Source organism: Rhincodon typus, chromosome 10 (assembly GCF_021869965.1).
Source record: "Rhincodon typus isolate 14 chromosome 10, sRhiTyp1.1, whole genome shotgun sequence".
Taxonomy (NCBI): Eukaryota; Metazoa; Chordata; class Chondrichthyes; order Orectolobiformes; family Rhincodontidae; genus Rhincodon; species Rhincodon typus.
The window spans coordinates 6,628,214-6,654,415 of record NC_063341.1 but is presented as its reverse complement, the minus strand read 5'-3'; the positions used below and the strand labels follow the sequence as shown (position 1 = coordinate 6,654,415).

General features: G+C 41.0%; 1 protein-coding gene across 6 annotated transcripts in view; it reads right to left on the bottom strand.

The window, feature by feature from the left end:
• Positions 1-24,076, bottom strand: part of LOC109913682 (torsin-1A-interacting protein 2-like) — a 36,023-nt gene extending 11,947 nt beyond the window's left edge. Inside the window, exons 1-8 of one of the 6 annotated variants that reach the window (XM_048601642.1) lie at positions 23,776-24,076; positions 15,753-15,878; positions 12,881-12,970; positions 11,545-11,649; positions 6,169-6,270; positions 5,042-5,146; positions 2,218-2,316; positions 124-225 (exon numbers count right to left, since the gene is read on the bottom strand). In XM_048601642.1, coding sequence (XP_048457599.1) covers positions 124-225; positions 2,218-2,316; positions 5,042-5,146; positions 6,169-6,270; positions 11,545-11,649; positions 12,881-12,970; positions 15,753-15,878; positions 23,776-23,794 — 748 coding nt within the window. In that variant the 5' untranslated portion in view covers positions 23,795-24,076. Of the gene's footprint in view, positions 1-123; positions 226-2,217; positions 2,317-5,041; positions 5,147-6,168; positions 6,271-11,544; positions 11,650-12,865; positions 12,971-13,120; positions 13,258-15,580; positions 15,636-15,752; positions 15,881-23,775 lie in introns of those variants that run through there. The other 5 variants (XM_048601644.1, XM_048601643.1, XM_048601641.1 and 2 more) reach the window with 5 other exon arrangements.
• Positions 24,077-26,202: the final 2,126 nt, after the last annotated feature.

The window sequence follows — 26,202 nt, the reverse complement described above, 5'->3', positions numbered from 1 at the left end:
ACACTTGTACCAGGAACAAAGTGTGCACCGAAGACACCTCAGGCAAAATGTGAATCTCAATGACCTGCAATCACTCGTCCAAAGTTGTGGATATTGCTCAAATATTAATCTGCATTGCCTCACCAATTTCAATTTGATTTTCCTCTTCTTCGTCACGTAACTGTCCATCCTGTCTACGTGTTGGAGATTGCAAATCTGATAATAACTTCTGCTCACATTTTTCACCTGTGGTTTATAACAGAAAAAGGAGACAAGCAGTTAGAAAGAATCATTCCAAAGACATTCTGACATCTGAAATTGTTCTCTTTAAATCTGCAAGTGCCGAACAAGTGCTTCCAAGAGATAGAAAGCTCTGCAAAGGAAGGTGGGAAACGTTTTCTGAGTTCGAGCAGCAGCTGGAGGTACTGTGGCATATTTAGGATATTGAGAACTATATGGATAGCACATTGACAGAGATGGTCACATCGCAGCTCAAGGGTCGAGAGGCTGAAAGAGAGTGGGTGCCATGTCCAAGTGGGTACAGAAATTTAAGGATAAGCCAGGTAAATGTTTGGTGGAAAGACAGCGCAGGAACAAGAGATTTAGATTCCTGGCACATTGGGACTGCCTCTGAGGAAGATGGCACCTGTAGGAGCAGGAAAGCAATTCCATGTAACTTGAATAATTGTTTCTAGATACTTCCTCACCATTGCCACAAAACTGGCTGGTCTGCAATTACTGGGCTTATCCTTAAAATCTTTTCTTCGAACAAGGGCATGGTGTTCGCAATTATCCAGTCTTCAGGTACCACCCCTGAGTTGAGAGAAGACTCATCAAGCATGGCTTCATACATGCACAGGAATCCTGATTAAGTCTTTATTACTGCCTCTGAGGAAGATGGCACCTGTAGGAGCAGGAATGCAATTGCAGATGAACAGAGCTGTGACTGAGGTCCTTGTCAGGCGTTTTGCGAGTGCTGCTGGCAGGGCTTTAAACTAACCTGGCAAAGGTGTGAGAACTGAGAGAAAAAGAATACCAGGGAGCACAATATACTTGGAAAGTACAGAGACTGGGAAGGTAATAGGTCAAATCGAAGTAAGCGAGAAAGTAATAAAGACTTAATCAGGATTCCTGTGCATGTATGAAGCCATGCTTGATGAGTCTTCTCTCAACTCAGGGGTGGTACCTGAAGACTGGATAATTGCGAACACCATGCCCTTGTTCGAAGAAAAGGTTTTAAGGATAAGCCCAGTAATTGCAGACCAGCCAGTTTTGTGGCAATGGTGAGGAAGTATCTAGAAACAATTATTCAAGGTACATGGAATATAGTGTGTTGATTAGAAAGAGCCACACAGATTCTTAGAGGGGAAATCATGTTTAAATTAACTTGTTGGAGCCCTTTAATGAGGTCATTGGTAACAGTCAGTGAGGGTAATGCCACTGATACGCTGTACATAGACATTCAAAAAGAGGTCGAATCACCTGCAACACTCCTGCGAGAAACCTTACAGATCGTGGAATAAAACACACAACAGAAACATTTATTAAAAATCTGGCTGAGCAATCAGAAAAAGAGAGTAATGGTCAATGGATATTTTTCAGACTGAAAGCATGTTTGTATGGAGTTCCCTGAGAGCCAAGCTTGCCATTCTTGCTTTTCTTAGTATATATTAATGACCTAGATTTTGCTTTCCAGGGGACAGTTTCAAAGTTTGCAGCAGAAACAAAACTGGGAAGTGCTGTAAACTGTGAGGAGCACAGTGTAAAATATTGAAAGGACATTCATGGAGCAGATGGATAGATGGCAGCTGACATTTACTGCAAAGAAGTGTGAGCTGATGCATTGTTCAAGGAAGAACATGGACAAACGATACAAAATAAAATTTACAATTCTAAAGGAGATACAGGAGTAGAGAGACCTGGATATATATGGGAACAGATCATTGAACGTGACAGGACAGGTGAGGAAAGTATAGTGTATTCTGGGGTTAATTAACATGAGGGTACAGTATTCAAGAAAGTCTTTTAAATAAAATGGAAATAGGTTTCAGAGTACATTTCGTGCCCTCATTCTTCTGCTGTGCAGAGCATATGGCATCTGGTAATGGAATAGCGTATATATCATGTGTCTGAAGTTTAATTCGGCCTAAATATCATACCAATGCTGGCGGAGTCAGGAATTATTGCATAAAAACATCACTATCATTTTCTCTTCATTTTTAACTTGCTTTTCCTCACCAGTGACACTTTGATTATCCAACTTGGCCTTCTGTTGCAGGATGTTCTCATCATCGTCCTGCACCTGAGATCTCTGTTCAGGTCTGTGTTCTGAGGCAACTAAAAGTGATGGAGTGAAGAACAATTAGCATTCAGACCAGACAAAAGGTATTTCATTAGAAATTAGCCAAAATCTCATAAAAGATCAAAGACTCTTCATAGTAAAAATTTTTATTCTAAAACACAGAACACTCTGTACCCATAAGCACAAAATTAATTCCGGAAAAGAAAGATAACAGATTGGAATCCATTCCGACAGTGACAGTTCCCCTGCGGTCCTGCCCACAAATTGGTTTTCTGTTTTGGAAGCGGATGAAGGCATTGGCTCTTCGAAGGACTGTAGTCACAGTCATGTATGTGACACCAGGAAGAAGAAAGAAACAGCAATATTAATTGGCATTAGTTAGAGAACAGACAGACGTTTGTGTGATATAAATATGACCACAGGATCTAATGTTCCTTCCCAGGGTCAAGGATGTCAGAGAGTGGCTTCACAGCATTTTCTGGGGGACGATGAACATCCAAAGGTTACATTTCACAATGGTACTAATGACCTGGGCAGGAAGAGATTATGATCTTGCATTCAGAATTTGGGTAGTTCGGTAGATAATTAGCAAGTAGGACCTCAAATGAAATTTTCTTTCGATTACTCCCAATGCCATATACCAGTGAGTCCACAAATATGAGAATAAGGCAGATAAATGTTTGGATGGAAACATGATGTAGGTCCAAGGGATTTAGATTCCTTGGATATTGTGACTGCTTCTGGGGAAGATGGAACCTGAAGGAGCAGGATGCATTGCAGCTGAGCAGAGCTGGGACTGAAGTGCTTGTGAGGTGTTTTGCTGGTGTTGTTGGAGGGCTATAAACTAATGTGCCAAGGATCTGTGAACCAAGAGAGAATATAGAGGAGAATACCGCAGAACACAATATACTTGGAAAGCCAGATAACACTGGCAGAGAATAGAGTAAATTACTAAGTCAAGTCAACATAAAGGAGAAAGGAATGAAGTCTTCATGAGGAGTCCTGTGCATGTCTGTCGTTGCATGCAGTATAATTAAAAAGACTGGCGAGTTCCAGGTACAAATCGACATGTGGAAGTATGTTGTGGCAAAAACAGATACCTGTGTTAAGGAAGGGTACGACTGGGTGTTAAATATTCCTGACTACAAGGTGTACAGAAAAGATAGGAAAGGAGGAGAGCTGGTAGAAAAGGTTGAAGAAATCATTGCAGTGCTGGAGAAAGGAGGTGTCCCAAAGGGCTCAACAATTTGGTTAGAGTTAAGGAACAAAAAGGATGTAACAATATTGTTCAATGTAAATTACTGACCACCAACCAGTAGGAAGGGTGTAGACAAACAAATGTGGATGGAAATCACAGATACATGCCAACATTATAAACTAGTTACAATGGGCAATGCCAATTACCCAAATAAAAACATCTAGTGTAGTGGTAGTATAAGGAGTAGCAAGTGTCAAGCCTTCCTAGATTGTGTTCATGAGAATTTCCTTCAGCAGTATGCTGTCAAAAAAGTAGGGATACACTGTTGGACATTGTTCTCAGAAATGAGATGGGCCAAGTGGATCAAATGTCAGTCGGGGGAGACAGTATCATTGTATTGTAAGGTTTAGCATGTTGCAGGAGAACAGTAATTATCAATCCAAAGTAAGAAGAATCGATTTGTGGAAAGCTGACTTCAATAGGGCAAAAACAATACTGGGACAGATAGAATGGAACTAAAGATTGGGGGTGAATAAATAGACTTCAAAAATAAACCACCTTCAAAGAGGAGGTGGTTCAGATACAATCAAGGCATCTCCCTCAAAAGGCAAAGGGAAGACGAAACAAATTCCAGAACTTCCTGGATTACAGAGGGCATAGAAATGAACAGAAAGAAGATAAAGAGTGCCTATGACAGGTGTCAGTTATAAAACGCAATTGACAACAAAAATGAATACAGAAAGTACAGAGGAGAGGTGAGCAAGAATATTAAAAAAGCAAAGAGGAATAATGAGAATGGTGGCCAATTTCTAGGATAATCCTAAACGCTTCTATTTGCATATAAGTCGTAAAGGGTTGAGTAGGGCCGATTCTAACCAAAAAGGGAACTTTACACATGGTGGCAAGTGGCAGCGCTGAGATATTAAATAAATACTTTGGTATTTGTCTTTACCAAGGAGGTGGATGCTACCCAAGTTGTGCGAATGAAAAGGGAACTATGGGCACAGAAATTGAAAGTGACAGGACAGGTGGAGACAGCATAGAATACCCTGGCCTTAATTAACATTGGCACAGAGTAATAAAACAAGTTCAATAATGCTGGTACCATGAAAAAGCAGAAGAATCACACTGACTCACGATGCCGATTTACACAGCAGATACATACATGACGGGCCAAACAGTCTCCTTCCAAACATTATATTTGCATCCTCCTTTGCATCATGAGTGGTTAAACTGGATCATATTGAAAGCGTTCAGGTAAATTGTATGATTAATACTGTCTAGGAAAATGTGAACATCCGTTTAGTAATGTGAGCGGTTGGGGTGTTTCTGGGCAGAGAGCAGGAGTGACATTTGCTCTAAACTGTCAGCCATTAAGGAAAGTGGACAAATGTATCAGAGTACATTCCATGCTCTCTTAGTTCTCCAGGGTAGGAGAGATAACAGGTAGTGTATCACACATAACTGACTGCTTTCATGAAGAAACAAAATCAACATAAATCCACACTGTCGAACACAGGAATTATTTCTGAAAATATCAAGTGTTTTCTCACTATTCTAACCTTGATTTTCCTCATCAGCATCACTTTGATTATCCAACTTGGCCTGCTGCTGCAGGTTTGGCTCATTATCTTCCAGTGCTTCCGATCTGTGTTCAGGTCGGTGTCCTGTGACAAATAGAAGTGAAGCAGTGAAGAACAATCAGCATTTAGACCAAGCAAAAAGTCTCTTATCAGAAGTTACACAAATACTCAAAGATTAAAGACTCTTCATTGTTATGAAACACAGAACACTTTTCATCTATAATCACAAAATAAGTTCTAGAAAAGAAAGATGACAGAATGGAATCCAATCTGACATATCATCCAATACTGTATTGCTGAAAGTGTCTACAGGCTGTGATCAAACAGTTCTTCTGATAACAGCAAGTAATGAGAGTTTTATGTTCTCACCACCACGAACTCGGCAAGGAGTACAAACTCCAATGGGAGGATAAAATATTTTGTCAATGCTAATATGTGTTGCTCTGCAAAAAGAGACTTGAAAGTATTAATCGAGGTTTGGAGTGCTGTACCAAAGAGTCAACATCTAATTTTTCCCAGCAAGTTAAGGTGGACTAATGTGATCAATGACAGATCAAGTAGTAATTGCTGCACTCTCACATCTTTTAAATATTTGTTTTGGAAGAAGATTCTCTCAGACCTCAGAATAAGTGGATACCCATAATCTGACAATGCGATGATTACATCATACCAGCTATCATTTTCAGACTGAACCTTGCTTTGTTGAATTTATCATTCGACAGAACATAAAACTATTGCAAGTGTCTTAAATATCCAGAGATCTTGGAACAACACAGCCCCAATAAAATCATAGGCCGAGACCTTGTAAAACTGGTGATGCCAATATTGAGACTTATGTTTCCCAATCTACATTAAACTTTCAGTATAACTCTACTTCTCTGCTGTTTTCTGAACGCCATGCAAGCAGATTCAGCAGTTCCACCATTCCCTATATTATCCCACGTTCTAGTGAAGTACAGGATTCTTGGATGAACGCTGCCACACCACATCACTTTTATATTTTTATTGTACTGAAATAACCTTAGAAAAAGTCTGAATGTAAATGACCTTCAATCTCTTGTACAAGATGAGGGATATTGCTCAAACACTAATCTGCATTGCCTCACCATTTTCAACTTGATTTTTCTTTTCATCCTGATGGAATTGTCCATCCTGTCTGCGCCTTGGAGATTGCACATCTGATAATGACATCCCCTCACGTGTTTCATCTGTGGATTATGGGAGAGAAAGGAGACAAGCATTTAGAAAGAATCATTCCAAACAAAGACATTCCGACATTTGAAATTGTCATCTTTAAACCTGCAGGTGGTGAACAATTGCAAGTTTAATTAGGTGTAGAGCTGGATGAACACAGCAGGCCAAGCAGCGTCAGAGGAGCAGGAAAGCTGACGTTTTAACCCCATTGCAAAGCCCTCTGAAACAATTTTAACCCCACTGCGAAGCCCTCTGAAACAATTTTAACCCCACTGCAAAGCCTCAGATTCTCCAGCATCTGCAGTTCCTACAATCTCTGCAAGTTTAATTATTGTTTCCAAGGGTTAGAAAGGTCTGCAAATAAAGATAGACAAAGGGTTTCTGAGCTCAAACAGCAGCTGGAGGTACTGTAGCATAGTTAGGAGATTGAGAATTAAATGGATAGCACATTCAGAGAGATGGTCACATCCTGGAGGCTGAAAGGGAATGGGTGAATGCTGGGCAGTCCAGAAGAAACAGGAAGGTAGAACAAGAGGCCCACTGAAGGCTTCCTGGTTTTCCATTTTGGAAGCAGATGGGGTTATGCTTCTTCAATGTGGACTGCAGTCACAGTCATTTATGTGGCACCAGAGGAAGAAGAAAGAAAGAGCAATAGTAATTGGGATTAGTTAGGCAACATAGGACAATTCTGTGATTGCAGACATGACTCCAGGACATAATGTTGCCTCCAAAGGTCAAGGATGTCACAGCGCAGATGTGAGGCATTCTTTTGGTAGGATTAACAGCCAGAGGCCATGGTCTGCGGTGGTATAAATGACCTGGGCAGGAAGAGATTGGGTCCTGCAATCAGAATTTAGGTCATTGAATAGAAACGTAGCAGGCACCACCTCAAATGAAGTCTTCGCTAGATAATTCCCAGTGCCATGTGCAAGTGAGTATATATGAGATACGGAATATGAGGATAAGGCAGATAAATGTGTGGGTGGAAAGATAGTGTAGGTTCAAGGGATTTAGATTCCTGGCACTTTGGGACTGGCTCCGGGGAAGATAGCACCTGCGTGAGCTGAATGGGTTGCAGCTGAACATAGCTTGGACTGAGGTCCTTGCAGACATTTTGCTAGTGCTGTTGGGAGGCCTTTAAACTAACCTAGCAAGGGTGTGCAAAACCAAATCCTGGCTGAAGGTAAGGTAGGATAGGGAATTCATTGTTCCCGAGTGTGTCAGTGTATCAGGAAAATACGGAAAAGGAAGTAAGGCAGGAGGGCTGGCAGGATTGATTAAGGAGATCATTCCAATGCTGAAGAAAGAGAGATATTCCAAAGAGTTCACTGACAGAATCAATTTAAAGTTAAGAAACACAAACTATATTGCTCAGTTAGTCTACAGACCACCACTTTGTGGAAACAATGCAGAGGAACAAATCTGCAGGAAAATCACAATGAAAGGCCATCATTTTAGATGAATTATGATGTGGAACTTTACTTACCAACTATAGACTGGTAATGTAAGGGGAATCAAGTGACAAGCGTCCTCGATTGTGTTTGGAAGAATTTCATACACAGTATGCATCCAAGTCCAAAACATAAGGACACAATGTTGAACATGGTCCTCAGAAATAAGGTGGACCAAGTGGATCAAGTGTCAATGGGGAACATTTAGAAAACAGTGATCATTGTAAGGTTTAGTATGATGGAGGATGACAATGGTCCATCTGGAGTAAGAAGAATCAAATCAGTGGCGAGCTGACTTAAATGGGCCTAAACAGAAGTGGGCCAGATAGATTGGAACGAAAGATCGGGATGAAACAATGGACTGCGGAATCAGCTACCTTAAAAAGAGGAGATGATTCAGATGCAATCCAAGCATATTCCCTCAAAAGGTGAATCGAGGACAAAAAAAATCCAGAACTTCCTGATGAAGAGAAAGAAGGTAAAGTGTGCTTATGGCTGATGTCAGGTTTGAAAATGCAATTACGAACCGAAAGAATACAAAAGGTTCAGAGGGGAGTTAACCAAGCATATTAGAAAAGCAAACTGGAATAACAGGAAAAGACTGAAAGGCAATTTCAAGAGTAATCCTAAAGGCTTCTACAGGCATACAAATCGTAAAAGCCTGGTGAAAGAATGAGTACGGCTGATACAGGAGGAAAATAGGGAGTTACAAATGGAAACAAGGGACTTGACTGAAAGTACTGAATGAATACTTCAAAGAATAGGAGGTAAGTCTGTCGTGGGAAGCATTTAAAATTGATAAGTAGAAAGTGGTTGATAGAATGTTTGTGCTTAAAGTTCACAACATTCACAAGTTTGGCATATGCTATTATGGATGTGTTGTTCCAGTTGAAGTTGAGCCTATATTTTGACGTGTCTGGTAGTGAGACAGTGGGTCTGAAAGGGACCCCTGGCTTGTGTACCTTTCGGGGTCCACACTGCTGGACAAATCAGGAAGGTAGTCACCCCACGACACCAACAGCGTCAACAAGGACAGCACCCTGAAGCTGCTGGATCTGTGCCTCACAACCCACTTTACCTTCAATGACTGTATATTCAAACAAATCAATGGAACGCCAATGGGATCCCCAATATCAGGACTGATTGCAGTAGCGGTAATGCAAAGGTTAGAACGTACAGCGCTCCCTACTATACAATCCAAACTCTGGGTCCGCGATGGAGATGACATGTTCATGATTATCAAATGCAGAAGACTACAAGAAACTCGCCGATGCATAAATAATATCCTCACCGGAATAAAATTCACAAAAGAAGAAGAGAACAATAACCAACCACCCTTCCTCGGCATAATGGTACATAAGAACTATGGGGAATTCCAGACTAGCGGATACAGAAAGACCACAGATACGGACCAGATACTTAATTATTCCAGCAACCACCTCAAACGCATAAACAGAGCTGCATCAGGATATTTTCCAAATGGGCCACAACAAACTGCAGCAACATGGAATTGCGCAATGTAGGACTGGAGCACTTATACGGAGTTTTTAAAAGGAATGGATACCCAAAAAGCACAATCTGCTGTTAACCTCTGTGACAGACCACAATAACATGGGCAGACACACTTGTCTCCCTACTGTACATCAGGGACATATCAGAGATGACCACAAGACTAATCAGACCCATAGTTACCAGGGTAGCCCACAAACCAACAACCATCCTGCGACAGCTACTGATGAACGTAAACGATCCCATTTCCACAAACAATAAAATTAACGTAATATACAAAAAAACCATGCAACGACTGTGAAAAACATTACATAGGCCAAACTGGAAGAAAACTGGCAATAAGGATACATGAACACCAACTAACCACCAAGAGCTAAGACCAATTCTCACCGGTCTCAATACACACGGACAAAGAAGGACGTGAATTCGACTTGGACGACACATCCATAATAGCACAAGCCAAACAGAAACATGCCAGGGAATTCCAGGAGGCCTGTCATTCCAACCGGAACTCCATCCACAAACACATTGAACTGGATCCGATGTACAAACCACTGAGAAAACAGAACCAGAAGTAATGCCAACCACCCCAGCAAACCGAGGCATAGAAAGTGTGAGCCGGACAGAACACCCACGCTTCACCAGAGGCGCACTGACAATGTTACCTAGCAGGGTGTCAGAACGTTTGCAATCAAACTCACTGACTCAGTTAGCAAATCTACAACCTCATCCACAACCCGAGCGACAAATCTTCTCAAAAACCTTTTAACTAACTTGCTGGAACCTATTAAAGAGGTTACAGAAATAGTCAATTAGGGTATTGCTGTTGAGGTGGTGTCTGTGGACTTTCATGAAGGAGTTTGAATCAGTGCCATGCAACGGTCTTGGAAGAAACATCACAGGTTATGAAATAAAGGGCACAACAGATTAAAATAACTGTCTGAGCAATAAGAAACAAAGAGTAATGGTCAATGGATGTTTCTCAAGCTGGAAGAAAAGTTGTACTGGAAATGCCCAATGTTCCCATTCTTGCTTTTGCTGATATAAATGATTTAGATCTTTCTATTCAAGGGACAATTTCAAAGTTTGCAGATGATGTGAAACCTGGACGCATTGTTTAACTCTTAGGAATATAGTGTACAATATCAAAAAAGATAGAGACAAGTTGGTGGATTGTTGGATAGGTAGCAGGTGAAGTTCAATGCAGAGAAGTGTGGAGATGATGCATGGTTGTACCAAAAACATGGACTCATGATATAAAATTACAATTTTAAAGAGATACAATTCTGAAGCGAATGCAGGAGCAGAGAGACCTGGATCTATGTAGCCAGAGATTATTGAAGTCGGCAGAACTGGAGGAGTGGGCAGTTTTGGAAGCATAGGAATATTCTAGCCTTCATTTACAAGGGCATAAAGCACAACGGCAAGGCCATCATGCTGAACTCGCATAAGACATTAGATAGACCTCAGCTGGAGTGTTATATTACCATTCTGGGTGCGAAACTGTCGAAAGGATGTGATCGCTTTTGCAATGAGATTTACAACAGCAGTTCGAAGGGTGAGTGAATCCAATTATGAGGATAGATTGGAGAGCTTGGAGAGGAGAAGACTAACAGGAGATCTGATCACGTCTTCACAATTATGAGCGGACTGGGAGGACCTGTCCAAGTTTGTAAAAGCATCACAAGCAAGAGGGAACAGATGCAAATTGCTTTAAAAAAGAAACAAATATGATATGAGAAAAAATTTACTCAAACATTAAGTGGTTTGGGTCTGGAATATACTGGAAAGGAAGTGTGATGGAGGCAGATACAATTGAGGCATTGAACAGGGCATTAAATGATTATCTAAATAGAACTAATGAGCAAGGATATGAAAAAGCACAAGAATCAAACTGACTCACGATGCCGATTTACACAGCAGATACATACATGATGGGCCAAACAATCTCTTTCCAAACATTATATTTGCATCCTCCTTTGCATCATGAGTGGTTAAACTGGATCATACTGAAAGCGTTCAGATAAATTGTATAATTAATACTGTCTAGGAAAATGTGAACATCTGTTTAGTAATGTGAGTGGTTGGGGTGTGTCTGGGCAGAGAGCAGGAGCGACATTTGCTCCAAACTGTCAGCCATTAAGGAAAGTAGACAAATGTATCAGAGTACATTCCAAGCTCTCTTAGTTCACTAGGGTAGGAGAGATAACAGGTAGTGTATCACACATAACTGACTGCATTTGCAAAGAAACAAAATCAACATAAATCCACACTGTCCAATACAGGAATTATTTCTGAAAATATCAAGTGTTTTCTCACTATTCTAACCTTGATCTTCCTCATCAGCATCACTTTGATTATCCAACTTGGCGTGCTCCTGCAGGTTTGGCTCATTATCTTCCGGTGCTTCGGATCTCTGTTCAGGTCGGTATCCTGTGACAAATAGAAGTGAAGCAGTGAAGAACAATCAGCGTTTAGACTAAGCAAAAAGTCTCTTATCAGAAGTTACACAAACACTCAAAGATTAAAAACATTTCATTGTTATGAAACACAGAACACTTTTCATCTATAATCACAAAATAAGTTCTGGAAAAGAAAGATGACAAACTGGAATCTAATCTGACATTCCATCGAACAATATATTGCAGCAAGTGTGTACAGGCTGTGATCAAAAGTGGTTCTGATGACAGCAGGTAATGAGAGTTGAAGGTTCTCACCTTCTCACCATAATAAGAAAGACTGGCAGCCAATTTCAAGGGTAATCCTATCGGCTTTGATAAGCATACAAATAGTAAAAGCTGGTAAAAGGAGGAGTAGGGTTGGTTTGGCAAAAAAACAAGGGAAATTACACATGCAGGCAAGGGGAAGGCTGAGGTATTAATTGAAGACTTTGCATCCGTCTTTTCCATTTGATAATGCTACCCAGGATTCTTGGATGCTCCACAGCCACACCACTTCACTTTTACATTTGTATTGCCTCCCAATGTTATTTTGTCCCTTACGTTTTGCCCAGCCCACATCCCTGAATGTATCAACAAGATTATATAAATCAATGTGACACAAGAACATTTGTGCATGTCACTTATCAAGAAATGTGTGTATTAACCACCCACCATTGAAATCTTTTTCTGTTTGGTAATCTGAGGATGCAGGCATGATTTTGAACAGAAGGTAACAGCATAACTGCCCATTCGGCTAAAGTGTCAGCTTTAGAATGACATCTGGAGAGATCTCCAGGTAAATGGTGTCCTCGCCTCCTATACTGGGAAGGGAAATTCACACTTGTACCAGGAACAAAGTGTGTACAGAAGACACCTCAAGCAAAATGTGAATCTGAATGACCTTCAATCTCTTGTATAAAATAATGGATATTGCTCAAACACTAATCTGTATGGGCACACTATTTTCAATTTGATTTTCCTCTTCCTCCTCACATAATTGTCCATCCCGTCTCCATGTTGGAGATTGCAAATGTCTCAGAGTACATTCCATGCCCTCTTTCTTCTGCTGGGCAGAATCTATGGCATCTGGTGAAGGAACAGCGAGTGTATCATGGGTATTTGATTGCTGTGCTAAAGGTGAAATCCTACATGTCAGACACAGGAATTATTGCTCAAAAACATCACCAGCATTTTCTCTGCATTTTTACCTTGCTTTTCCTCACCAGTGACACTTTGATTATCCAACTTGGCCTTCTGCTGCAGGTTGTTCTCATCCTCGTCCTGCACCTGAGATCTCTGTTCAGATCTGTTTTCTGACCCAACGAAAAGTGATGGAGTGAAGAATAATCAGCATATCAGACCAAGCAAAAAGTATTTCATTAGAAATTAGCCAAGATCTCATAAAAAAATCAAAGACTCTTCATAGAAAATACTTTTATTTTGAAACACAGAACATTTTGTACCCATAATCACAAAACAAGTTCTGGAACAGAAAGATGACAGATTGGTATCCAATCCAACAGCGACAGTCCCCTGGGGTCTTGCCCACAAATTGATTTTCTGTTTTGGAAGCAGATGAAGGCATTGGCTCTTCGAAGGACTGCAGTCACAATCATGTATGTGGCACCAGGAAGAAGAAGAAAGAAAGAGCAATGTTAATCAGCATGAGTTAGAGATCAGACAGACAGTTGTGTGGACATAGATATGACCAGAGGATGTAATGTTACTTCCCACGGTCAAGGATGTCATTGAGTGACATCACAGCATTTTCTGGGAGAAGATGAACATCCATAGGTAATGTTCCACCATGGTACTAATGACCTGGGCAGGAAGAAATTGTGATCCTGCAGTCAGAATTTAGGTGGGTAGGTAGAAAATTACCAAGGAGGACTTGAAATGAAGTCACGGGAATTCCTAGAAGCCTGGCACTCCACCAGGAAAGCCATCAATAAACACATAGAACTTGACCCCATATATACTCCACTACGAAGGAAAACTGGAAGTGAGGCAATCCAGCTCAACGGACTCCAGAATTTAAAAACCAGGCGGGAAAACACACCAACGCTTCATTGGAGGCTGCACTGAGGATGTTACCAAGCATGGTAACGAAACGTCTGTGGAACAAGAAATCAGCTCGGCGAGCCAACCAACCTCAACACCCACAACCCGAGCTACAAATCTACTACAAAACCTTAGAAGTCACCTCTCGTTTACCCCCTGTGCCATGTGCAAGTGAATGCAGAAATATGAGAATAAGGCAAATAACGTTTGTGTCAAAACATGGTGCAAGTCCGAGAGAATTAGATTCTTTGGAAATTGTGACTGCCTCTGGGGAAAGTGGGAGCAGGATGCATTGCAACTGAACAGAGCTGGGATTGAGGTCCTTGTGGGGTGTTTTGCTAGTGCTGTTAGCAACACGTCAAGGGCCTGTGAACTGAAGGAGAATACAGGGGAGAATACCAGGGAACACAATATACTTGGAAAGATAGATAACACTGGCATAGGATACAGTTAGTTAGTAGGTCAAGTCGTATGGGAGAAAGTAATAAAGTCTTAATCAGGGCTCTTGGTCATGTATGTCATTGCATGGAGTATAAGTAAAAAGACTGGGAAGTTACAGGTGCAAATTGACATGTGGAAGTATGTTGTGGCAAAAAACAGTGATCTGTCTCAAAGAAAGGTACCACTGTGTGTTAAATATTCCTGAGTACAAGGTGCCCAGAAAATGAAGGAAAGCAGGAGGGTTGGTAGGAATGGTTAAGGAAATTATTGCAGTGCTGGAGAAAGGAGATGTCCCAAAGGGCCCACTGATGGAATCAATTTGGTTAGCGTCAAGGAACAAAAAGGATGCAACTACATTGTTCAATGTAATTTATTGACCAAAAACCAGTGGGAAGGATGTAGACAAACAAATGTGGAGGGAAATCACAGAGAGATGCCAACATTATAAACAAGTTACAATGGGAAATGTCATTTACCCAAATAAAAATTTGTAGTGTAGTGCTAGTATAAGGAGTAGCAAGTGGCAAGCCTTCCTAGATTATGTTCATCAGAATTTCTGACAACAATATGCTGTCAAAAAAGTAGGGATTCACTGTTGGACATGGTTCTCAGAAATGAGATGGGCCAAGTGGATCAAATGTCAGTAGAGGAAGCATTTAGGAGACAGTAATCATTGTACCATAAGGTTTAGCATGATGGAGGAGAATAGTAATTATCCATCCAAAGTAAGAAGAATTGATTGAAGGAAAGCTGACTTCAATGGGGCTAGAACAGTTACGGTCAGATAGACTGGAACAAAAGGTTAGGGTGAATAAATGCACTTCAAAAATAAACTACCTTCAAACAGGAGATGGTTTAGATACAATCAAGGCATGTTCCCTCAAAAGGCAAAGGGAAGACAAAAAAAATTCCATAACTTCCTGTAAAGCAGATGACATAGAGATTAAGAGAAAGAAGATAAAGTGTGCCTATGACAGGTGTCAATCATAAAACACAATTGAGAACAAAGATGAATACAGAAAGTTCAGAGGAGAGATCAACAAGAATATTAAAAAAACAAAAAGGAATCATGAGAAAAGACTGGCAGCCAAAGTCTAGGATAATCCTAAATACTTTTATCAGCACAAAAGTAGTAAAAGAGAGATAAAAGGTTGAGTAGGGCTGATTCTAACCAAAAAGGGGACTTTACACAAGGAGGCAAGGGGCATGGCTGAGATATTAAATAAATACTTTGCTATTTGTCTTTACCAAAGAGGTGGATGCTACAGGCCGTGCTGATAGAAGAGGGAACTATGGGCACAGATCATTGAAGGTGTCAGGACAGGTGGAGAGAGCATAGAATACTCTGGACTTAATTAAGGCACAGAGTATGAAAACAAGTTTAATATTACTAAAGTAGTACTTATTAAATTTTTACGAACACAGACAAAATGTGTCTAGAGTACATTCTGTGCCTTCATTCTTCTGGGCAGAGTCCATGGCATCTGGTGAAGGAATAGAGAGTGTATCATGTGTATCTAACTGCTTTGCCAAAGATCGAATGCTACCTAATCCACGCTGTTGAAATCAGAATTTAGTTTTCAGAAATGTCACCTGCATTTTGAACTTGCTTTTCCTCACCGGTGACACTTTGATTATCCAACTTGGCCTGCTGCTGCGGGTTGGTCTCATCATCTTCCTGCGCCTGAGATCTCTGTTCAGGTTTGTCTTCTGAGACAACTAAAAGTGATGGAGTGAAGAATAATCAGCATTCAGACCAAACAAAAGTATTTCATTAGAAATTAGCCACAATCTCAAAGAAGATCAAAGACTCTTAATCGTAAAAAAACTTTTTACTAATTGACAGAACACTTTGCATCCATAATCACAAAATAAGTTGTGGAAAAGAAAGATTACAGATTGGAATCAAATCTGACAGATGGTCCATCTGATGCTGTATTGCAGAAAGTGTCTACAGGCTGTGATCAAAATATTGTTCTGATAGCAGCAGGTAATGAGAGTTTAGGGTTCTGACCACCATGAGCTCAGCAAAGATGAGTGTACAACCTCCAACTAATATCCTGTAGAGAATAATGTTTTTAATGTGAAAAGAGTCGAATATTTCATCAATGCCAATGCATATTGTTCTGCAACAACAGATTTGAAAACATTAATTGAGGTGATGGTTTGGAGTGCTGTACCAACCAGTCAATGTCCAACTTTTCCCAGTAAGTTAAGTCGTCAAGCATATATACAAGAGCAATGTTAGCAAAAAAACAGGTCAGGTAGTAATTGCTACACCCTCATATCTTTAAATAATTTTTTTGGAATAAAATTCAGACTTCAGAACAACTGGGTTCCCACAATCTCATAATGCGATGGTTGTATTGTGTAGTTAAGTAAAACATAGAATAGAATCCCTTCAGTGCGGAGAGAGGCCACTCCACCCATTGAGTCTGCATCGAACCTCCGAAAAGCATGCCACCCCCCTATCCTATCTTTGCATTTACCATGGCTGGCACTAAGGACAACTTAGCATGGCCAATCCACCTGACCGGCACATCTTTGGGCTGTGGGAGGAAACTGGAGCACCTGGCTGAAACCCACACAGACACAGGGAGAATGTGCAAACTCCACACAGACTGTCGCCCAGGGTCCCTTGTGCTGTGAGGCAGCTGTGTTAAACACTGAGCCACCAAACAAGATTTTCCAAATGAATACTGCTTAATTGGATTCATCATTCAACAGAACATAAAACTATTGCAAGTGTCATAAGTACCCAGAGATCTTGTATATAACAGTCAGAATGTGATCATAACATGCGACCCTGTAAAACTTCTGAGGGTTTTTCGACCCAAAATGTTAACTCTGATTTCTCTCTACAGATGCTGTCAGACTTACTGAGCTTTTCCAGCAATTTCTATTTTTGTCTTGTAAAACTTCTGATTCCAACAGGTATTGAGACTGAAGTATCTCAATACTGTTTACTCATTCCTTTTCTTCATACTCACTAGTCTGTATTTACCTAGGAGGTAGATGCTACACAGGTCACAGTGACAGAAGACAGTACTCTGTCACTAGAAGGGTGCAAAATTGATAAGAAATGGTGAACAGACTGTGGCACTGAAGGTTGACAAGACACGGTCCAGATAAAACCATAAAAAGTATATCCAAGAATAGTGGAAGAAGTGTGAATGGAAATTGCTGGGGCTCTGGCCAAAATCTTTCAGTTTTCTCTAGATGCAGGGGTGTTGCCAGAAGAATGCACAATTGCAAACACCATCCCCCTGTTCAAAAAAAGTTTTAAGGATAAGCCCAGCAATTACAGACCAGTCAGTTTTGCAGCGATGGTGTCTACAGCGTCTAGAAACAATTGTTCAGCCTAGTATTCACAACCACATGGATTATAGTGTGTTGGTTAGGAAAAGCCAGCATACAAAGGGGAAGAGAGATGTTAGGAACTGCCGATGCTGAAGAATCTGAGAAAACAAGGTGTAGAGCTGGACGAACACAGCAGGCCAACCAGCATCAGAGGAGCAGGAAAGCTGACGTTTCGGGTCTGGACCCTTCTTCAGAAAAGGGAAAATGATGTTTAACTGACTTGCTGGAGCCTTTTAATGAGGTCATGGTAATCATCAGTGAGTGGAATGCTGTTGATAATAATGTACATACACATCCAGAAGGAGGCCGAATCAGTGCCATGCAACGCTCCTGTGAGAAACATTATAGCTCACAGAATAAAAGGAACAATAGCAACATGGATGAAAAACTGGCTAAGCAATCAGAAACAGAGAGTAATGGTCAATAGAGATTTTTTGGCTGGAGAAAGGTTTGTAGCGGATTTCCCCAGAGGTTGGTATTGCTTTTCCTAATACGTATTGATGACCTAGATCTTGCTGTGCAGGGGGGCATTTTCAAACTTTGCAGCCCTCTTGCGGTGCAGTGTTAATGTCCCTACCCTTGGACCAGAAACCCAGGTTTGAATCCCACCTGCTTCAGATATGTGTAATAACAGTTCTGAACAAGTTGATTAGAAAAATAGGTTAAGTATAAATATGGGGAAGCAATGGTCTACTGGATTATCACTGGTCTATTAGTTCAAGAAACTCAAAATCTGCAGATGATACAAAAGTTGGAAACATTGTAAACTGTGAGGAGGACTGCGTAGAATATCAAAAGGTCATAAAGAAGTTGGTGGAGTGGGTGGACGGGTGGCAGATAAGGTTCAATTTAGCAATGTGTGAACTGAAACATTGTTGTAACAAGAACATGGACACAAAATATAAGAGGTACAGTTCTAAAGGAAACACAGGATTAGAGGTACCTCAGTGTATATGTGCAAAGAATTTCCGACATGGCACAACAACAAGAACATCAGACCATAGGAACAGGAGTAGGTCATTCAGCTCCTCAAACTTCTTCTGCCATTTACTGAGATATTGACTGATTTGTGGCCTAACTCCATGTACCTGCCTTTGGCCTACACCTCTTCATACCATTGCTTAACAAGTATTTATAGATCTCAGAATTAAAGTTATCAACAGATCTAGCATCCACTGCCATCTGTGGAAGAGAGTTCCGAACATCTATCATCCTTTGTATGTAGAAGTGCTTCCTAGCATCTCACTTCAACGGTCTGACACTAAATTTCATATTATGTCTATAATTCTAGAATCCCCAACCAGTGGAAATTGCTTATCTTAACCTCCAAGGCCAATATATCCTTCCTAAGGTTTGACCCGAGATCTGCTCACTACTTCAAGTGAACTCTGACAGGAATGACAGAATCCAGTTATCAGGATAGATTGGAGATTTTAGGACTATTCTCCTTGGAGAGAACTAGGCTAATAGGAAATCTGATCAAATTTTTCAAAATTATGAGCAGGCAGAAATTGTCCCTGCTCATTAAAGTATCAAGAACGGAAGGCAGAGATTTAAAATGTTTTGCAAAAGAAACAAATATGATATGAAAAAAAACTTATTCACACATTAAGTGGTTTGGGTCTAGAATGCACTGCAATGGAAGTGTGGCAGAGGCAGGTACAATTGATGCATTATTGAGGGTATTAAATGATTATTTAAATTGAAACAATGTACAAAGGTATAGGGGAAAAGGTAGAGAATCATGGTAAGTCATAATGTTGTTTCAAACAGCCTCAATTGGCTACATAGTCTAATTGTAAAACTGTAAATTGTAAAAATTGTAAAATGCTTTTATGAGTCACAAGTGGTTCTGTTGGATCAAATAGAAGTTTTCAGATAAATTGTATGTTTAACACTGTTTAGGAAAATGTGATAAACTCTTTATTAATGCAACAGGTTGGAGGGAATGTGGGCAGGGAGCAGAGTGAGCTTTGCTCCAAACTGTCAGCCTTTAAATAAAATGGACAGATGAGTCAGAGTACATTTCATGTCGCCATCTTCTGTTGGGCAGAGTGCAAGACATTTGGTCAGGGAACAGAGGGTGTATATTTTGGAATTCACTCATAGGTTGCAGATGTCACTGGCTAGGCCAGTATTTATTGTCCATCCCTAATTGCCCAGAGGGCAGTTAAGAGTGAACCACATCGCTATGGGTCCAGAGCCACATGTCAACTAGACCAGGTAAGGATGGCAGTTTCCTTCCCTAAAGAACATCAGTGAACCAGACATTTAATTCTAGATTCTTTTTCATTGATTTGAAATTCCACTATCTGCCATGTCAAGATTTGAATGTGGGTCCCCAGAACATTAGCTGAGTTTCTGGATGAGTAGTCCAGTGAAAGTATCACTCTGCCATTGCCTTCCACCTATATCTGACTGTTTTTGCCTAAAGATGAAATCGACATAAAAGGCATATTTACACGGCGAACACAGGAATTATTTCTCAAAACAATCTACATTTTCCCTCCACTTTTACTTTGATTTTCCTCAACAGTGTCACTTTGATTATCCAACTCAGCCTGCTGCTTCAGGTTTTTCTCATTACCTCCCAGTACTTGAGATCTCTGTTCATGTCTGTTTTCTGAGTCAACTAGAAGTGTTGAGTGAAGAACAACCAGAATTTAGACCATATAAAAAGTATCTTATAAGAAGTTAGCCAAAACTCATAAAAGCTCAATGACTCTTCACTGTAAAAATGTTTTCTGAAACACAGAACATTATTCATTCATATGCACAGTTATGGGGAGGCAGTGGTGTAGCGGTAATGTCACTGGACTAGCCAATAGTGAAAACTGAATCCAGTAAAAGTCTGGAATAGAGAACTGGCCTAAAGGCAACCATTCTTGATTGTTGTAAAAACCGATTTGGTTCACCAATGTTGTGTGGGAAAGAAAATCTACTGTCCTTGTCTGGTTTGGTATACATGTGACTCCAGACCCACAGCAATGTGGTTGACTCTTAAATGCCCTCTGGGCAATTAGGGTCGGGAAATAAATGCTGATCTAACCAGCAACAGGCACATCCTATGAACAAATTAAAGATAAGGATTCCACTGTTTGAAATCTTTTCTGTTTAAACACGTTCACAACAGTCACAAGTATGATTATAACTTCTAAAACACTGAAAGCTTTGCAACACAGAAAATCTAGAAAGAAATTCCCAAGGAAATGATTACAGCCTTAATTCAACCGGTGTATTTAATACTGTCAGGTAAATGTCATAATTTCATTGGTAGCGTAGCAGTTGGGGGAATGCTAGGAGAATGTGGGAGGTGTAGTTTGCCCCCTTTTCAATAACATGGACAAAAGATTCCAAGAAAATTGTGTATCCATATTCTTCTACCTGGGAGAATGCATGACATCCAAGAGTTAATAGAGAAAATATTGAGTGTATCCAAATATTTATGCCTAAAAGAGAAATGGATATAAATACGCTATCCACTCTATCAAACACAGAGATTATTACTCAAAAATACTATCTGTATCTTCTATCCAATTTTTTCCATTACTTTCCTCATTAACTTTGGTTGTCACCCTTAGCACACTGCACGTTTTGTTCATTTCCTTTCAGCTCCTCAGATCCCTGTTCATGTCTGTGCACTGAAACATTTAGAAGCAATGCAGTTAAGAACAATCAGTGTTCAAACCAAGCATAAAGTCTTATCAGAAATGTGGTAAAAACTCATAGTTGTAAAAAGCACTGAAGCCTTTGCATCCATGCAGGTAAACCACATCCTGAAAAGAATAATGACAGACTGGAATGTATTAAATTCTTTTCGATAGATGATGTGGCCAATATGAATAGCAAAAGGCATATACAGGGTGTGATTGAGAAGTGATTCTGATAAGGGCAGGAATGTGTTCTGTATGGATTGGAGCACAATCCCATAAACAATTTCATGCAAATTATTACATGATTGTGAATTTGCAATATTGGAAAACCCATGAATAATTTCAAAAGTGACTGTCCAGCAAGAAGAATTGTAATTATGTCATGGAAACTATTAAGACTTCAAATTGGCATTGCTACCCTCACTGAGACTTGCCTTCCTCAGAAAAACTAGCTGAAGGAACAAGCAGTGGTTACACCTTCTACTGGAAAGGGAAAAGAAGAACAAACTGCGGATGCTGGAAATCAGAAACAAAAACAGAAATTGCTGGAAAAACTCAGCAGGTCTGGCAGCATCCATGGAGAGAAAGCAGAGTTAACATTTTGGGTCTGGTGACCCTTTTTCAGAACTGATATTAGCTAGGAAAAGATTGATATCTATGCTGAAGATGGGGTTGAGGGGGAGGTGAGGAGTAAGTATTAGATGGAGGTAGAGCCCAAAGAGAGAGAGAAACAGTTGGGCAGACAAAGGAATGTGTAACGGTCAGCCTGGGAGGATCAATACCTTGTAATGGCGACCATTAGTGGATGACAGTGGGTTGTTGTGGTAGCAATCCATGTCTGGTGTATGGGGGTTGAGGTAAGGACATGGAAGTAGGTGCTAAGCCCCTAAAATTATTGAACTCGATATGGAGTCCTGAAGGCTGCAGCATCTCCAGACGGAACATGTGGTGCTGTTCTTGTAACTTGCGCTGAGTTTCGCTGGAGCACTGCAGCAAGCCTGAGACAGAGATGTTGGCCAGGGAACAGGTTGGTGTGTTGTAGTAGCAGTAACAGGAAGCTCAGTCTCATTGTCGTGGACAGAACGTAGACGTTCGACAAAGCAGGCGCCCAGTCTGCGTTTCGTCTCCCCAGTGGAAAGCAGACCACATTGTGAGCAGCAAATACACTAGACTAGATTGAGTGAAGTGCAGGGAAATTGCTGCTTCACATGGAAGGTGCATCTGGGGCCTTGGATAGTGAGAAGCAAGTAAATTGGCGCCTTGTTGCACCTTCTGCAATTGCATGGGAAGGTGCTGTGGGGGAATGAGGTGGTGTTGGGAGTGGGGGAGGAGCAGACCAAGCTGTCCCAGAGGGAACAGTCCCTGCAGAATGTTGACAAGGGAGGGGAGGGGAATATGCATCTGGTGGTGGCATCCCGCTGGAGGTGGCAGAAATGATGACTAATGACCCTCTGGATGTGGATGCTGGTGGAGTGGTAAAGTGAGGACTGAGGGATGCTATCACTGTTGTGGGGAGGGAAAGAAGGGGTGAGGGCTGAACTGTGGGAGATGGGTTGAACACGACTGAGGGCCTTGGCAGTGGTAGTGTTGTGCAATACTTTGTTGAAGAAGAAGGACATTTCAGAGGACCACTTTTAGAAGTTGGCATGGTCAGAACAGATGTGACAGACAGAGAACCTGGGAGAATGGGAGAAAGGAAAGTTTGACTGACACTTCCATGCCTAAGTTGGTTTTGCCATCCAAAATAGGACATTGTATCAACTGTCAAAACTCTCCAATGGTGCAATTGAAATACCCGTGACACTTTGCTTGTAGCTCAGCCCTAATCAATATACAACTGACGTCATATATGTACATATATTTTTCCACATTTATGCAAGAATTACATATTCAACTCATAGTCAAATGTAAAGAAAATGGTTATTTAGATATTAAATGAAAGGTGGTTTGTGAAAGCTGATCTCAATGAGCTAACAAACTAAACAAGCAGCCGATGGAGCTAATGCTCTAAATTATCACGGTACACAGAGCTACTCCAGTAGCTCAAATGAAACAGAGGTGACAGGAAAGATTTTTAAACCCCACGAGTAGCAGTAATGATATGTTATTGCTCTGACTCTTGAGTTGAGCTCCCTACATGTTCCTGCATTAGACTTGAACGGCCAACCCTTCGCAACTCCTGCTCGACTCGCTGAGTATCACCAGCACTTTTATTATTCACATTCACTTTGATATTCTCAGAACTGAAGTTTTGTTCTTTTGCTTTTTAACTTCTCAGGTCCTGGCAACTGCACCTCTGGTGCAGACATTACATTCGCATCATAAAAATTATGTGATCTTAGCCACTTCCTGAAAACTTACTCAATGCTTTTACAACCAGAGACAGTAAGAACTGCCGATGCTGGAGTCAGAGGTAACACAGTGTGGAACTGGAGGGACACAGCAGGCCAGGCAGCATCAGAAGGAGCAGGAAAAGCGGACGTTTCGGGTCGGGACCCTTCTTTAGAAACTTTCCTGCTCCTCTGATATGTCGCCTGGCCTGCTGTGTTCCTCCAGCTTCTCCAACCGATATCATTCAACGCCGTCCGTTTGCCAATCTTCACCTTCCAGCTGGTGATCCATGTTGTCAGTCAGCGAGGCGTTTCCAAATCTTTGCCGACCCACAGACTGTTCATTCGATCACTCCTCCGACCCGAGCAGTCTCCCACAGACTGCAAGCAAACTTCAGTGTCTGCAGCAGCACGGCGCTCGTTTCCGCACGGGGGAGATGTTAGTGAGAACCTACGTTTGCGGAAAATAACCTGCGAAAGCGGAGGGGCTTGTATTGGGACGGACTGCGGAGCAAAGTGCATTTCCGAAAACAGAAACCCCTCCTGTCCGCGTTAAACACAGCGGAGCCTAACGTGGGATGGAGACCATAATCTACAAAACAAATTAATCTGATTCCATCTATCCACCCAAAAACATTCAGTTCCGGAAATGATGTACACAAATTCTGTACTAAAAGAAAAAAGAAATCTTGCTAAAGCAAGGAATCGAAAACAACATCGCCTTCCTTATTTTTAGAAAAAAGATTAGAACATAGACAGCCACCCAAGGCTGAAATTGAATCCAGGTCTCTTGATGCTGTGAGGTAGCAGTACTAACCACTTGGATATAGAACTCTTATTTGGCCCTCTAATGTGTTCCTCAGCACTGATGCATTGTTTACTTGTTTATTTTTTTTCTGGTTTAATCAATATACTTCGAGTTTTGCCATTACTTGCTGTACTTGAAGTAGGATTCATGATTGTTTCTTTAATCTCTGTCCCGTTACTTGATTTTTAAACTGCATTGTCTGCTTCACCCCTCCTCCCCATTTACTAGTTTAAAGTCTAAAATGTCCTTCTGACCTCTCTATTTAGTCTTCGCACCAGGTCATGAGTCCCAGATTAGTTCAGCTGGAGTCCATCCCAACACTACAGTTCCTTCCTAGCGTGTGTTGTCAGTTAAGTTGTTTTTATTGCAGCAGTTGAACCATAGGAAAGTCTGGAAAGATAGGTTGCTCATTATATTGACCACCATTGTTTATTCAGACGCATTACACTATTTTTTCCAGTCATCGATATACCATAGTATAATATTTACCATGGAAAAATGTGTTGGGAATTCTTCTGCAATGATTTGCACTGAGAGTGTACTGGGACCTTGATCAGATGGGCCAATGGGCCAAGAAATGGCAGACAGGGTTTAATTTAGATAAATGTTAGGTGTTGCACTTTGGTAAGGCAAATCAGGGCAGGGCGTATACAAATAATGGTAGAGTCCTGGGGAGTGTTGCTGAACAAAGAGACCTAGGGGTGCAGGTAGACAGGGCAGTGAAGAAGGCATTTGGCACATTTGTCTTCATTAGTCAGTGCATTGAGTACAGGAGTTGGGATGTCATGTTGTGGCTGCGTAGGACATTGGTGAGGCCACTTTTAAGAATACTGTATTCAATTCTGCTATAGGAAAGATGTTGTTAAACTTGAAAGGAATCAGGGGTTTGAGCTATAGGGAGAGGCTGAATAGGTTAGGGCTTTTATGCCTGGAGCATCTGAGACAAAGGGGTGCCCTTACAAAGGTTTATAAAATGACAAAGGCACGAATAGGGTGAACAGCAAAAGGTCTTTTTCTCAGGGCAGGGAGTCCAAAACTAGAGGGCGTACGTTTAAGGTGAGAGGGGAAAGATTTAAAAGGAACCTTGGGGCAACTTCTTCATGCAGAGAGTGGTTTGTGTATGGAATGAGCTGTCAAGGTAGTGGCTGAGGCAGGTACAGTTACAACATTTAAAAAGCATCTGGATAGGTCTATGAATAGGAAGGATTTAGAGGGATATGGGCCAAATGTTGGCAAATGGGACTAGATTAGTTTAGAATATCTGGTCGGCATGGATGGTTTGGACTGAAGGGTCTGTTTCCATGCTGTATAACTGTATGACTCTATTTAAATATTCAGTAATCATTATCTTTGAAAAGAGAGGTCCTGCCATTGAACATTAAAAAATATCCAAGCTCCTGCTACACTTGATTGACAATCAGTTTTGAAATGGAAATAGAACATTGGCCACAAGTTACAAATGACCTGTAGGGGTTTATGTTTCAGTGGACTCTTTTGTGTCACTTCCCAGGATTTTTCTGATTGCTGGAGCTGAATTTCAACCAGAAATACTTATCTCAGCAGGAGGGGAGCAGTGGTCAAGTGACGGCTGTAATGTGCTCACATCTCTGCCTCTCAACACAGTATCTTAAATCTTAAAACTGAAAGAACAATGTGTTCTAGTCTATTCCAAACCTACCAATAAAATAATTCAATGAGCAGTTGACAGTTTTGTCTTGGAAAACCCCCCCACTCCTCCCAAATTTGGGAATGGCACTCGCTTATGAATCTTGAGGACTATGTGATGCCATAAACCACATCTCCAAAACAGAACCCATTCAAGGAAGAGATACTAGGAACTGCAGATGCTAGAGAATCTGAGATAACAAGGTGTAGAGCTGGATGAACACAGC